This window comes from Oncorhynchus gorbuscha, unplaced genomic scaffold (genome assembly GCF_021184085.1).
Source record: "Oncorhynchus gorbuscha isolate QuinsamMale2020 ecotype Even-year unplaced genomic scaffold, OgorEven_v1.0 Un_scaffold_55:::fragment_4:::debris, whole genome shotgun sequence".
Taxonomy (NCBI): domain Eukaryota; kingdom Metazoa; phylum Chordata; class Actinopteri; order Salmoniformes; family Salmonidae; genus Oncorhynchus; species Oncorhynchus gorbuscha.
Genome location: NW_025745376.1, coordinates 34,479 through 50,000, shown reverse-complemented (window position 1 = coordinate 50,000; position 15,522 = coordinate 34,479). Strand labels below are relative to the sequence as shown.

At 42.2% G+C, this 15,522-nt stretch overlaps 2 protein-coding genes across 2 annotated transcripts; both read right to left on the bottom strand.

Annotated features, from left to right (window-relative positions):
• Positions 1-6: 6 nt before the first annotated feature.
• Positions 7-2,078, bottom strand: LOC124018564 (the record flags this gene model as incomplete). The annotated part of the gene is made up of 4 exons (XM_046333895.1): positions 2,042-2,078; positions 1,840-1,887; positions 1,220-1,344; positions 7-804 (listed from the first exon to the last, which is right to left on the bottom strand). Coding segments are annotated over exons 1-4 (1,008 nt in total), but the record flags the coding sequence as incomplete, so codon positions are not given.
• A 5,174-nt stretch (positions 2,079-7,252) lies between these two features.
• LOC124018563 (COP9 signalosome complex subunit 9-like) lies at positions 7,253-15,437 on the bottom strand. Its single transcript, XM_046333894.1, has 3 exons — positions 15,130-15,437; positions 11,224-11,296; positions 7,253-7,315 (listed from the first exon to the last, which is right to left on the bottom strand). Exons 1-3 carry the CDS (start codon positions 15,190-15,192, stop codon positions 7,278-7,280), a joined length of 174 nt encoding a protein of 57 aa, XP_046189850.1. The 5' UTR covers positions 15,193-15,437; the 3' UTR covers positions 7,253-7,277.
• Positions 15,438-15,522: the final 85 nt, after the last annotated feature.

The window sequence follows — 15,522 nt, the reverse complement described above, 5'->3', positions numbered from 1 at the left end:
GGGGGCTGGTACTTCTTTTTGCGTGTACTCCAGGACGGGCTTGGTGAGGTCCGCCAGCTTGGTGGCGGTGAGGGGGTTGCAGCCCTTGTCGAAGAGGGGGTTGCAGTGCTGCTCCTTGGGGGTCTCCAGGGGAGCGGGAGGAGGGGTCGCTACGCTAGCCATGCACAGGGGGTCGGTGGCCGGGTCGCAGGTGGGGTACAGGTGGAAGAAGCCGGAGGGGCCCTTCTTCACCAGCTGAGGCTGGCAGTAGGGGTCCTTGGTGGGATTGCAGCCCAGGGCAGCATAGGACGGGGCGGGTCCAGTAGCGGGCCTGTAGCCGTAGGCGGCGCGCAGGTGGTACTGCAGACACTCTGTGTCGTCAGGGTTACAGATACGCAGCAGCTCTGTATTCTGCTCAGCGGTGAGGAAGGGCTCCAGGACTGGGGCGTAGTAGAAACCTGTGGGGGTTTTCTGAGGGTACGGCAGGAAGGGGGTCAGGACAGGCACTGGGGCAGCTTTGACCGGAGCCGGGGCTGGAGTCAGAGGAGGCTTTGGGGCAACCATCTTAGGGGCCATGGGGAAGAGGCAGTAGGGGTCGATATAAGGGTTGCACATTCCGACTGTGGTGGTCTTGATGGGCGAGGGCATCAACACCTTGGCCTTGGGCTTGCTGGTGGACTCGGCGATGCACTCTGGGTCGTCGGATTCGGCGCAGGTCTTGTAGATAGCACTGAGGTGGGTGAGGTAGTGGTTGAAGTTGGGACCCTCCTCGGAGCGGTGCTTGTTCTGCAGGTAGATCATGTACATCTTGTCCAGATCCTCGATCTTTAAGTGAGGGAAGAAGAGACAGACTCCCATCAGATTCAGACATGGGTTCAAATTGTATGTTTTCTTTCAAATACTTTGCACATTTGAATGTATGCACACATGACTGTAAGTCGCTTTGGATAAAAGCGTCTGCTAAATGGCATATATTATTATTATTATTATTATTATTATTGAGCCTGCCTGAAAAGTCAGATGGGTCAAATTTGAACTTTTCCCGACTATAACATATAACATATAACCTTGCTCAATCTAGACTGTTGAGGGCTAATGGGGGGTGGTGGAGAGGCGCAGTACAAAGTAGCAGTTATCTACAAGTCAATAAACCAAAGTATATGGATTAAGATAAACTGGTAGCTATCAAACCAAAAGTACGTTCACTCAAAACAACATCTGTGGATTGTCTGCCACTCACTCCTTCCTGGTTGCCAGTATCCATGAAGAATCTGTACCATCTCCAGAAGTCAGGGAGCCGCTGGAGGACGGGCATGTGAACAGGAAGACTCCGCTTGCTGCGGACATCCCTGGATACTGAAGATGCTGATACAAGAGAGAGAAAGACAGCATATATTAAGAAGAGAATGTGGACTCAAAAAGAGCCATATTAGATTAAATAAACACATCAACACCTGTACACGAGTATGTGTGAGTACACCACTACATGGCTGTTTGTGTATGTTCTGTAAGGATGTATGTATAATGGTTAACTCACAGTAAGTGAGTTAACTGTTTATCTCTGAAAATCTTTTAGTATGACATACTGTCCAGTACACAGTTTGGACACACCTACTCATTCAAGGGTTTTTCTTCATTTGTACTATTTTCTACATTGTAGAATCATAGTGAAGACATCAAAACTATGAAATAACACCTATGGAATCGTGAAGCAACTCAAAAAGTGTTATATTTTAGATTCTTCAAAGTAGCCTCCCTTTGCACAGTCTTGGCATTCTCTCAACCAGCTTGACTGGTACTGTACATGCTAATATCCATGTTCCCCTTGTTGTCTCATTCAAACCAGTCCCCCTCACTCACCCTCCTCCTCCTCCACATTCTGCCTCACCGGGCCGGCCCCCAGAAACTCTGTAAAACAACGGTAGGGACATGAGTCGACGAGAACCAGATGTTGTGTGGCTCTGCTAATAGATTCCCTGGGAGCACATGGCAGGAGCCGGCACTTAGAGGAACAGGCAGCATCCTGACCATTAACATACACATCCTTTAAACATACACATACTGTACAGACATACCACCTGGAAGTCAGTGGAAACCATAAAACTACAAAGAGAGCCCAGAAGACCCCCCCCCCCCCCACTCAATTAAACCCCCACTATAAAGTAAGATGTTTTGGGCGGAGGGAGGGGTGGAATCGGATGTTCTGGGGGGAGGGAGGGGGTGGAATCTGATGTTCTGTACATTGAGTCTCTGTACGTTAGACACACCAGGGGTTTCCTTCAGAAGTTTATGGCAGAAGGGGAAACTTCTCGTCAACTGGTTATGTTATGGTGAGACGGTGCGTTACCTTGACTAATGAGACTAGAGTTCAGCTCCAAGGCATCAGAGATTCCAGTTCCAAGGCATCAGAGATTCCAGTTCCAAGGCATCAGAGATTCAGCTCCAAGGCATCAGAGATTCAGCTCCAAGGCATCAGAGATTTCAGTTCCAAGGCATCAGAGATTTTAGTTCCAAGGCATCAGAGATTCAGCTCCAAGGCATCAGAGATTCAGTTCCAAGGCATCAGAGATTCAGCTCCAAGGCATCAGAGATTCAGCTCCAAGGCATCAGAGATTCAGTTCCAAGGCATTAGATTCAGCTCCAAGGTATCAGAGATTCAGTTCCAAGGCATTAGATTCAGCTCCAAGGCATCAAGAGATTCAGTTGGTAACCAGTTTATAGCAATAAGGCTCCTCTGGTGTTTGTGGTATATGACCAATATGTATCCAGGTACTCCACCTTGCGTCGTGCCTAAGAACATCACTTAGCCGTGGTATATTGCCCATATACCACACACCTTCCTACCACACCCCTTTTTGCTTAAATAGAGCCGCATGAATGGTTCTGGGGGAGCTGCGCACACCTGATCAATTGAAATAAACTTGCCAACGTTAGAGTTCCTGCCGTCTGTTCAGAAAGAAATTAAATCAATTCAGAAAAGCCTACTGCACCATGAGAAAGACTATAATTTTGCCACAGAGGGTTTAAATAGCCAAGCTGTGGAGTGTAGCCCAAAAACAAGGCATAGCATGCAGTCGGAAACACACTACAAATCTGTCAGTGAACGAACAGCATGTAGACGAAAATGGCCAATGGCTCCTGCTGAAAAGAGAAGACTATAATCCGTAGGCTTCCGAAATATTTTAGCATCTTCCAAATATTATTTTACAAAGTAAAACAAGAGAGCAAGAGAGAGAGAGAGCATGCCAAAACCATTCTCAAAGTAGCCTGCCATTTCGATCATTGTGCTGTATTAATGATGCTTTCAAGACAACTTGGAACTCTGAAAAAATGAGGTCGAATCATGATGTCAGTGATCTACAGGTCGAAAAGTCTGAGCACTAGAAAGAGGCCAGAGTTCCCCACTTGGATTTCCAAATTAGATGACCGTTCAAAACTAATTTCTCCAGTCGGAGCTCGTGTTTTTTTATACAGAATTCCCTGTTGTCTTGAACGCACGGAAGTCGGAAGCTGGAGATTTCCCAGCTCCGAGTTCCCAGTTGTTTTGAACGCAGCATTAAAAAAAGATTATACCAAAGTCTTCAGTTATGTAAAATGAAATGAGTTTATAAAAGTCCCAAAAATGTTTCCCTTGTGTGCCTCTATCTACTGCTCTATGCCACTACACAAATGTGCTATGATTGCAATGCTTAATTATAAAATACTTTTTTTTGCCTCTTCTCATGCCTCAGAGCTCAGGTCACCCCCCTCTCTTGCTCACTTTTTGTTCCGGCACCTTTATAAATGAAGCACTAGGCTACAGTAAAGCGACTGATATAAAGTGCCAGTCAGTAAATCAGTCAGTCATGTCTTGTAGAAAGTGCTGAAGCACGGCAGTCTCACTCACCTGGTGATAACACTAGGAGGATTCCAGTATAGATCAAGGAAAACGGTCTTCCTGCCCGTGCCATTTTCAGCTTTGTCTGTCTCCTGAGGGTGCAATTGGGAATGTTGAATATTTTTTGAGAGGAACAGGTAAGAGAGAGTGAGATTTATTCCTGAACATGCTAAAATGGGTGAGACTTTATACACGTTTATGTATAAGCATTAACTATGTATAAGTAGTGTACATACCAATAATAAATGAAGATTTGTTAACATTTCTAAACATGTAGCCTAAAATAATTTATACGTTTCCAATAGTGATCGGATCCTCTGGCTCACAAAATGTCTGCTTGTGTATGGTCATGTAAATTCATAACCTTTGCAGTAAACAATTGTTTATACGGGCCCAAATCATTGTCCTATAAATGGCAAATCAGTCTAATTTGTTTATTCTATCAAAGGTTGAGAACAGCTGACCTTGGAGCAATGCACTAAAGCACCAAAGGCTAGTAACTTCAACAAAAAATATTTTAACTTTCTGCAAAACAATATAATGTAGCCTGCTGATCTTGGTCGGACTAGACTATAATTTTTCCTGAGGCAAAGTCTTGAAAAGGCATTAAAATGTAATTCACTGGAATGATATATTCTTCTATTGGCTTTACCACTGATGGAGGGATTAACTCAACAGAACAGAACTCCTGTGTGTGATGATGAATATCCATTGCCAGCTTTGCTCCCAAACCAACAACTGAATCATTGTAGATTCTGAAATAAAAACTCTTGCATGTAGTAACTGACTGACACTAGCTTTCCTACCATACAAAGAGCTCGGAACTAAATAATCTCAGCTTTAGCCATGGTTATATAGACAATATACATTAACTGTATATAAAAAGTAACATTAGTGACATCTAGCAAACATTACACATTTATGTACATCTAGCAAACATTACACATTTATGTACATCTAGCAAACATTACACATTTATGTACATCTAGCAAACATTACACATTTATGTATTTCGAGCTTATTCTTGTATAATGAAACACGCTTTACAAATGTAATACATACTGATTCTTTATAAGCACACCACTGTAACACACTATACACATTATAATCCATGATTTACCTGTTGTTCAAGTGAAGCTCTGCCCTCCGGAGCTCCTGAAGGAGCCAGTGGCTCTCTGAATTGATTGGTTTGGGGGGGGCGGGGGTATAGCTCACCGAGCTGTGTGCGCACCCTACCTTTCTGCTCCCTTGTATGGGAGAGGAGCGCAGGGCAACATTTTTAAGGAGCTTCTTGATCATTAAAAAACAAAAAAGGCATGTCGTATGGCTGGAGCATGCTGTTACAAGCTCCGGTATTGGCTCCTGTACAGCCAGCTGATGGACCAATAGGGGGCCTGTAATAACCCCAAATGAACAGCAAGACCCCTGGGTAGATAAATACCCGATTAACAGGATACCATTTTGATGTACCTTATTTGTTTTACACGATTTGTAATTTGGGTTTAAGATGGCTATAAATATCAATCAAGACAACAATCATAGTCTCTGGATAGAAAAGCCATTATTATGGATCTTGGAGCTGATTCAGGCAGCATGATTCACTCAGTAAAACCCTAAACAGTCAACTTGTCTCTGACTGTGTTGTTTCTCACAGAACATCTAGTGTAGTATAATAGAATGTAAAGATCCCTCACTCAGCCATAGATACAGCCTACCTTCTACCACTATATGTGCAGTGTCTCCAGCAGGTTCATAGAGACAGCCCTGGTCAATAGCTAGTCATATATCTCATAACACATTCCTCTGGTATTTAATTAGAATCCCCATCATCTGTTGCTATAGCAGCAGCTACTCTTCCTGGTGGTCCACATAAATCATGACATAATACAGAACATTAATAGACAAGAACAGCTCAAGGACCAAAAAAGGGGTCCTACAGTTAAACTATGGCCCGTGCTATCCAGGAACGTTTGGACGTCCCTACCCCATTGAAGTTGAAATTTATAATGGTTAAGGTATTGACGTCCCAAATGCTGAATAATACTGACCGTTACACCATCTTTCCTGGAAACACAACTGAAGAGAGCGACTGTTGTCCAAGCAGAGACCTTTAAGAGCACACTACCAACTGAGCTCTTGACTGACACCTGGAAACATGCCAACCGGGACCGGTGGCATTGAGCTGGTTCTGTTGGAATCAACTTGAAAAGCTTTTATGAAGCCTTCAATGACCCCTCATAAGGCCTTCATAGATGCTTCATCAACCATTCATAAGCAAACGTCATGCAATTGATCATAGCATAGCCTATTACAATTAATCATAGCATAGCCTATTACAATTAATCATAGCATAGCCTATTACAATGTCTGGTGGAATTGGATCACACCAATAAATCAACAACTCTCCATATCGACATTAAACATACTCAAACTTTGTGCTTCAGTTGTTTACTTTAGAAAATACAGATTATTCATGTAATTCTTTGTGGAGTACAATTGACATTTTGTTGTGAGAATGCCAAGAGTGTGCACAAGCTGTTATCATATACACTTTGTTTGGTTACTACATGATTCCATATGTGTTATTTCATAGTTTTGATGTCTTCATTATTATTCTACAATGTTGAAAACAGTTTTTTATTTTTATAAACACCCTGGAATGAGTAGGTGTGTCCAAACTTTTGACAGGTACTGTATATACAGTATATATAGCTTTATAATGTACTGTGTCCTACTCCAGTGTTTCCAAGGTAACCAAATGCATGGACAAGTGATATGCATTTTCTCATCTTTCTTCTTTAACATTTATGTAACCAATGGAGACCAAATGAAACAGGATATTAATCTAAACCACTTTATCCATCAAGCCTCACTGTGCCCATATATAAAACCTAGGAACTACCATTATTGTCAGGCTTTTATTTGTCATTACAAATAATTTAAGCGATTCTTTGCGGCGCCCCATTCATCATCTGCCATCTGCAATCTGACTGCATCGGAGGCTCTGGGATCATCCCGTATATAATTATGCTCCAAGGTGCCTGAGGGGCAGGTGTTCTCAGAGAGAAGAGGGGAGAGAGCGAGAGAGAGCGAGAGAGAGAGCGAGAGAGAGAGAGAGAGAGAGACAGATAGACAAACCTACAATCCAGCTTGGAAGTCTGTTGAAGCTACGTTGTCAACTCATAAATTGGAACATTCCAACATATTTTGGGGGAATCGTGCAACATCTGGTGGCAGCAGTGGCGATTTTGTTCAAACCTAGAACTAGCTATTTGGCTGAATGTAAATTGTATGTCATTAGAGTTTAAATAGCCAGTTTTCCATGTAGTCCCAGAAAATCATCCACTCTATCATTCAATCACCTTGTAAAAAAAATATTAAACCCCCCCCCCCCAAAAAAAAAGTAAACCCATAATCTTCCTCACTGGACATCATCATCATCAAAATGGTCTTCAAAATCTGTGAAGAAGAAAAACAGATGCATGAATTTAGAATAAACCGTGATCTTCACAAGTCAATCCCCTAAAAGCTGTTATCAAAAACCATACTTTGGCAATACTATCAAGGAAAAGGCAGACAACAGGAAACATTACTTCAAGACAAATGATAGACTCTACCAAACCAACCACTTGTACATTACCTGTACTCTAAGACGGGCTGTTAAAATAGACGAGTACCTATCTCATATTACATGTTTATAGGGGTGCATCAGGTAGCCTAGTAGTTCGAGCGTACAGATTACATCCTCAAGTTGAAAATGTACAAATCTGTCGTTCTGCCCCTGAACATTGTAAATAATAATTTGTTCTTAACTGACTTGCCTAGATAAATAAAAGTCACATAAAATAAACAGGGAGGCATGTTTAAGGGACATAATATTTGTGCATCTCCTTTGAACTCAATTGGGAACAGTGTAGCCACTTAATGTACCAGACCTGGGTTCAATTAGCCTAATATTTTACATCTTTAAAGAAACTTTGGCCATTTGATTGAGCCTGAAGTGCCAGATGGGTGGGGTTTGCACTTGTGAGACTCTTTGATTGGTTCCATTGTGCCATGCAAGATCAAGCACAGATTAAGACTGTAAATAAAACATATGCTATTTGAATCCAGGTCTGATATGCAGCCTACTGTGTACACAAATGCTGTATTCTACAGTACTGTCTGTAAACGAATGCAAGAATGTTTTTCTGAATCAACCTTTAACCCAGTGATACACAGAGCTCTCCTTGAGCACCCCCCCCCCTGTCAGCTGATTCAAAAGCCCCTCATTAGTTATATCAGCTACTGCTAGTTCTGGAATAGATCAAAGATGTGGACTGGCTTGGGGGGGTATTCCAGGAATGACGTTGATTAGGAAAACAATGCTCTAAATTAATCAAAATGCAAACAAAAATACAAATTGTGAGCTACTTGATTTATTCAAACAATCCACTTTAATAAGTTTGGGGGAAGCCTCTTCAACTAGACACAGTCACATTGAGGAAATAAATACGTAAATTCTGTCTCCTATAAAGAAACAGCCCTGGATGTTCCAGCAGAGCGGGTCTAGGTAGACTAGTGAAGTTTTGTTTTTACAGGTTTCCATATTTTCTGTATTATCATCTGTTTTTCAAACTTAAAAACATTTAAATCGAAAAACGAAAATGTGGATGTTCTAAGTCCACAACATTTATTAAAACACACCTGGAGACTATTTTTTTGGGGTCTGGGAAGAAGAGGTTTATTTCCAATATGACAGTGGACACTACATAGCCAGGCTGCGTTCATCTGCTCCCGCTCAAAGGAAACACAATTGAATACTTTGGCTAACAACCAATGAGGGCCTGCCAATAAAACTATGCGCATCCAATCAGATACACATTTCCAATATCACGCGCTGAACACGTGCATACCATTTTAACCAGGTGTGCCTAATAACATGCTGCACATCTCTCAAACAATACAGTTACCCTTTCATTCAAGTGTGTACATAGCAAGAGGATGTTGTTTAGCGGTTTCATATATGTGATGATAGAGTTGGGTTAATGAAAATAGCATTCTGCCTGGTAAACATAGGCTACTATGCAGTTAACATTTCATTCAGAAGGATTTTGTGAAAGCCTTTCCATCTACAAGTGATCTATCTGGATTTCATCTACCAGATAGGATTAAACATATAGAAATAGAATGAATAGAACAATGGTTTGTCTGTTCTGCTCATTATATTTCTGTGCATTTTAATCCTACCTGACAGGCGAAATCCCAGATAACTTTTGAAAAAAATGGGCCCTGAAGGCTGTTTTCAAAACATCGTCGCTAACAGCTACACAAAGTTCAGAAAGGTTCAGAAAGTTGCAGGAAATACAAAATACTTGTGCATTCTGTTCATTATGACACACTTGGGGAAATATATTTATTTTAATGTATTTTAGTTGATTCCCTATCAATTTCAATACATTGTTGAATATTGTTGTTCCGTTTTCATGTCTGGATTGCGTGATTGCGTCCGTATTCTCCACATCGCTGATTTTATAGACATATGGTGAGAAGAAGTCATGTTTGATGTTATTTTGCCTCAAGACAGGGATCACACTACATTATAAAACGAACTTTGTAAAATAAAAAACAGGAATGATGGTTTGAGACCAGTAAAGACGCTTCCTGCTGTTTCAGAAGCCAACAGAGTTCTGAAGAAACAGAATGGAGGCGAGCTGCTGGAGGAAGGCTCTAATGGATTCAATCTGCCCTGACGACTCGGCTCCTACGGATCCCAGCTCAGCTGGTTAAAGGCAACAACCTCAACCCAGTCAAAGGTCCAATGCCCTCCCAAGGCAATGTGTTTAAATTACAGTTGGATTGATGCTGTGAGTGTTAACATGTAAGTCGCTCTGGATAAGAGCGTCTGCTAAATGACTTAAATGTAAATGTAAATAGGAGTTTCAGGATTGATATTGTAACAAACCATCTCTACGTATGCAACTGAAGGATTAATCCTTATTGAATCAGTGGTTAGCTGGTCTGCCTACGGGCTGGGAGAGCCTGTATCGAGACGCGGTATCGAGACGCGGTATCGAGACGCGGTATCGAGACGCGGTATCGAGACGCGGTATCGAGACGCGGTATCGAGACGCGGTATCGAGACGCGGTATCGAGACGCGGTATCGAGACGCGGTATCGAGACGCGGTATCGAGACGCGGTATCGAGACGCGGTATCGAGACCCTGTATCGAGACGCGGTATCGACGCGCGGTATCGAGACGCGGTATCGAGACGCGGTATCGAGACGCGGTATCGAGACGCGGTATCGAGACGCGGTATCGAGACGCGGTATCGAGACGCGGTATCGAGACCCTGTATCGAGACCCTGTATCGAGACCCTGTATCGAGACGCGGTATCGAGACGCGGTATCGAGACGCGGTATCGAGACGCGGTATCGAGACGCGGTATCGAGACCCGTAAGGGCCTCAATACATTACACACTGCTACCGTTCGCAAACAGATCACTACAGTATCAAAATGATGCATATATTTGATACTGTTCAGTGATGTATTAGTCATTTTAGAAGCTAGACTCTTAATGTTTTGAAAAGCACAAAGGTTATCATTGCTATTATTTATTTTGAGTCAGCAACATTGCAAAGTTAACCACACTACAACGTTACAAAGTTACTCTGACTATTCTGGTCAGATTTATGTCTGTCCACGGATGATACATTTCACATGGGACGTCAATGTCATTGTGTGCTTGTTGAGACGTCAAATTACCATCTTACAACCAGTTTTTTACAAGGACAAAATCAATGTGTCTAGGAAAGACATTTTGGTTATCTGGTCAATTAGCCTTTAGTGATCTTTAGTGACCTTTCTCGAACTTCATATTTAGTTTGTTATTTTGGACGTAAAAAAAAAAAGACACCTTTTTCAGATCACTAAAAGAGACGTCTAGAAAATATACTTTTATTGTCAATACACAATCTGATCATGACGTCACAAAATATGTCAGAATGACGTCATTGCAACCAGCTTTGTGTACTGGGCATGAGTGAACCTTTATGTATAAAGAGAATCTTCAAAAAGAGTGCTAGCATATAGCAGGGTTTCCTAACCCTGGTCCTGGGGCACCCCACGGGGGCACATTTAGTTGTTGTGTTTCAAATCATCCAAGTTTGATGATGAGTTGGTTATTTGAATCAGCTGTGTAGCGCTAAGGCAAAAAACAACGTTTGAGAAACCCTGGCATATAGGATGCAAGGCGGCCATGGCCCTGACCAACATTCACAAGAATGTAGCAGCAACTCTGTCTCTGACAGGATAGATAGTTCCATATTTACTATGGGAGATGTAGAGTTATCATTTCACCCTAACAGGTGTTCTTAAATCTTACCATTGAAAAAGTCTGCATGAACTGCCTTCTCATTGGTGGCCAGGTCCATGAGCAGTCCTGAACTCCCCCCGGCCTGTCAGGATAGAAAATGCAGCAGGTGATGGAGGTGAACTCAACGAGCACACAGTTAAAGAGATGGGCATCTCTGAGGGTTGCTGGTATTAGCTATTTAAATATCGCCTAGTCAGATCATTACTCTTGTTCCAGCTGGCATTATTAGGTAGGTACCATTGGCGTAGCACAAAGAACTTATGACCAACCTTAATGTGACGATACTTTCAAATCTTCTCTCATTGATTGAGACCGGTGGGTGTTCACCCCAAAGTGCTGCATGTCATGATGACGCTCACCCATCTCGATCAATGAGAGAAGATTTGAAATAGACAAGATGGCGTTGCTGGATTACTTCATGGAGGAAAAGATGTTTTATTTAATAACAGAGTGTTTTCTAAATTCAAACTAACCACTTGTAACTGGACACTGACATTTTAGAAGAAGATACATGTTTGGCCAAATCTAGAAAGAAGATGATAATCGCCAAGTTAAGGTTTACTACACCAAACAGGTACCTAATCCTATACCGTAACAGGACACTCAATAATGGATACCAAAACTGTGTCTATTTCCCATTATCTGGTGTATAATCTGTAGCTATGTGTATGTGTTCCTGGGGGTTTCCCTGTGCCAATGGACAAAGTACGACTTCAACAGCTAACGTTAGTTCATCCAACTGCAACAAGTTAGACAAGACAGCAGTGCTCAAAGTTAGTGGTGAGCTGAACCAGAATATGGTTTACAAAGAAGACGTTGAATATGGCGATTCTCCTTTAAGCTCAGGAAGCAGCCATTCACCAGCTTTTCAAGTTTAATAATGTCCAAATGTGACCCGATTCAGGAAACTAGGCGTATGTCGCAAGTCTTGACTTCACAGGAGAGCCTTTTGAACATAGTTTTTTATTTTTATCAAAATGTGTTTTTTTGGCAGAAATGCCTTCTTGAACATGTGAACTTTCATGTACCTTAATATCAAACTTGTATGTCATCTGTAAATACGAATAAAATTGTTAAATTACGAGACTATTTGGTTTAGCCACAGAGAAAGGCAGCAACCTTCCCGCTAGCCATGATTGGCTGAGATAATGAGTGGGCTAGCCATGATTGGCTGAGATAATGAGTGGGCTGGATTGGTCTGCGGTGTTGCATCTGTGTCTATAAAATTAGCTGCTAGTAATGCAGTTTTTTTTAAAGATATAACTTTAGCTATGGAGAACTGCAAATATGTTGCTACTGCTCTCAATAACATTGCTTCCCTGAATTTATCAGGCGCTATCGACAAAGGCCTGGGGAAAAGTTGTGATGGACTACTTTCTGGACGACGAAGTAATTACAATTTAGCAAATTAACACTGGAGTGAAAGATGAGCAGATGGTGATGTGCAAGTAGTGTGCAAAAGAGCAGAAAAGTAAATTAAAACAATAAGGGGATGAGGTAGGTAGATTGGGTGGGCTATTTACAGATTGACTATGTACAGCCGCAGCAATCGGTTAGCTGCTCAGATAGATGATGTTTAAAGTTGGGTGAAAGCTCTGACCTCTATCCTGTAGATAATTTGTGGGCAGAACTGAAAAAGCGTGTGCGACCAAGGAGGCCTACAAACCTGACTCAGTTACATCAACTCTGTCAGGAGGAATTGTGGCAAGTTTGTGGAAGGCTACCCGAAACATTTGACCCAAGTTCAACAATTTAAAGGCAATGCTACCAAATACTAATTGAGTGTATGTAAACTTCTGACCCACTGGGAATGTGATGAAAGAAATAAAAGCTGAAATAAATCATTCTCTCTACTATTATTCTGACATTTCATATTCTTAAAATAATGTGGCGATCCTAACTGACCTAAGACAGGAATTTTTTACAAGGATTAAATGTCAGGAATTGTGAAAAACTGAGTTTAAATGTATTTGGCTAAGGTGTATGTAAACTTCTGACTTCAACTGTAAATGACTATCACCCAGTAACACTCACTTTTGTCATCATGAAATGCTTTGAGAGACTAGTCAAGGATCATATCACCTCCACCTTACCTGCCAGCCTAGACCCACTTCAATTTGCATACCGCCCCAATAGGTCTACAGATCATGCAATCGCCATCACACTGCACAATCCCATCTGGACAAGATGAATACCTATGTAAGAATGCTGTTAATTGACTACAGTTCAGCATTCAACACCATAGTACCCTCCAAGCTCATCATTAAGCTTGAGGCCCTGGGTGATGAAGGTAGGAAACAACATCTCCACTTCGATGATCCTCAACAAGGGTGTGTGCTCAGCCCTCTCCTGTAGTCGCTGTTCTCCCACGACTGCGTGGCCATGCACGCCTCCAACGCAATCATCAAGTTTGCAGACGACACAACAGTAGTGGGCTTGATTACCAACAACGATGAGACAGCCTACAGGGAGGTGGTGAGGGCCCTCAGAGTGTGGTGTCAGGAAAACAACCTCTCACTCAACTTCAGGAAACAGCAGAGGGAGCACCCCCCCTATCCACATCAATGGGACAGCAGTGGGGAAGTTCCTCGGCGTACACATCACGGACAAACTGAAATGGTCCACCCACACAGACAGTGTGGTGAAGAAGGCGCAACCTCAGGAGGCTGAAACAATTTGGCTTGTCACCCAAAACCATCACATACTTTTACAGATGCACAATTGAGAGCATCCTGTCGGGCTGTATCACCGCCTGGTACGGCAACTGTACCACCCACAACTGCAAGGCTTTCCAGAGGATGGTGCGGTTTGCACAACCCATCACCGCGGGTAAACTACCTGCCCCTCCAGGACACCTACAGCACCCGATGTCACAACAAGAATTAAGGACAACAACCACCCGAGCCACTGCCTGTTCACCCCGCTACCATCCAGAAGGCGAGGTCAGTACAGGTGCATCAAAGCTGGAACCGAGAGACTGATGGCCTTGAGATAGAAGCTGTTTTTCAGACTGTTAAACAGCCATCACTAACACATAGAGGCTGCTGCCGACATACAGGCTCAAAATCTTTGGCCACTTTAATAAATGGATCACTAGTCAGTTCAATAATGTTACATATATTACATTACTCATCTCATATATATATATACTGTATTATACAATCTTGCCTATGCCGCTCGGTCATCCATATATTTATATGTACATATTCTTATTCAATCCCTTTAGATGTGTATGTATTAGGTAGTTGTTGTGGAACTGTTAGATGACTTGTTAGATGTTGCTGCACTGTCAGAAACTAGAAGCACAAGCATTTCGCTACACTCGCATTAACATCTGCTAACCCTGTGTATGTGACTAATAAAAAATGATTTGATGTTTTGCCACGGTGTGGGCAATAGAGGGAAAGAGAGAGGCTGAGATCTAGTAAGAGGGAGATGTGGATATAGGAAATTAGTTTAAAGAGTATATTGAGTAGAACGTCATTACATAGTCTTTAATGTTTTTTTAAGAGCAACGGGGCTGGCAGGAAGGATTTAGTTTCTCCCTGTCTCTGGCCAACACTCCAGTACAGTAGGTGGTGGTAATGCAGCATAACAACAAGCATCTCGCTACACTCGCATTAACATCTGCTAACCATGTGTATGTGACAAATAAAATTGTATTTGATTTAACGTTGGATGTCTATCGCTAATAAACCCCCACCGAAGACGACAGTGGTGAGCTGGCTAAATAAAAAAATAAAAAACTCAATTACAATTCCTACAGCCACCAAATAGAGCTTGGTTACTTCTAGTGTGAGTAGTTTATACAGAGGAAATCTAACTAGTTACAGTAGCTCCCTAACAGGTCATGTTAACGTTAGCTAACATAGCTACCTAACTATCAATTCTGAAGCATAACAAATGTTTGCAAACCTCGTCAAGATCCACGTATGGCCCAGCTCCTTCGGGGAACATCTCATCGACTGCTGGCTTCATCACGGTTGAGTTTTATCGGTCTTTAATTGTCATACGTGAATTAAATAATTGGACGTGTAGCAAACTAGCCGCTAGATGGCTGCCGTCGCAGGTTTTGATGCAGTGTCATATAAAAATATATCCGATGGGGAGACGAGGAACGCGCATGCTACAGAATAAACGTGCAGGATATACAAGTGTCTCCTAAGGCACATTTACACCAATATTGTGTTTAGTTTAAGACCATGTTAAATGAGACCATATGATGGATTAAAACAACGTTAGGAGTTTTAACATATTAAGACTCGTGCGTTTATCATGCATTATTTTCTTCTTTTTTACAGCAGCCAC

Coding starts and splice junctions, on each gene's coding strand:
- LOC124018563 (XM_046333894.1), bottom strand. CDS start 15,192: ATGAAGCCAGCAGTCGATGAGATGTTCCCCGAAGGAGCTGGGCCATAC. Junction 11,297..15,129: donor CATACGTGGATCTTGACGAG/GTTTGCAAACAT, acceptor CTATCCTGACAG/GCCGGGGGGAGTTCAGGACT. Junction 7,316..11,223: donor TCATGCAGACTTTTTCAATG/GTAAGATTTAAG, acceptor TCTTCTTCACAG/ATTTTGAAGACCATTTTGAT.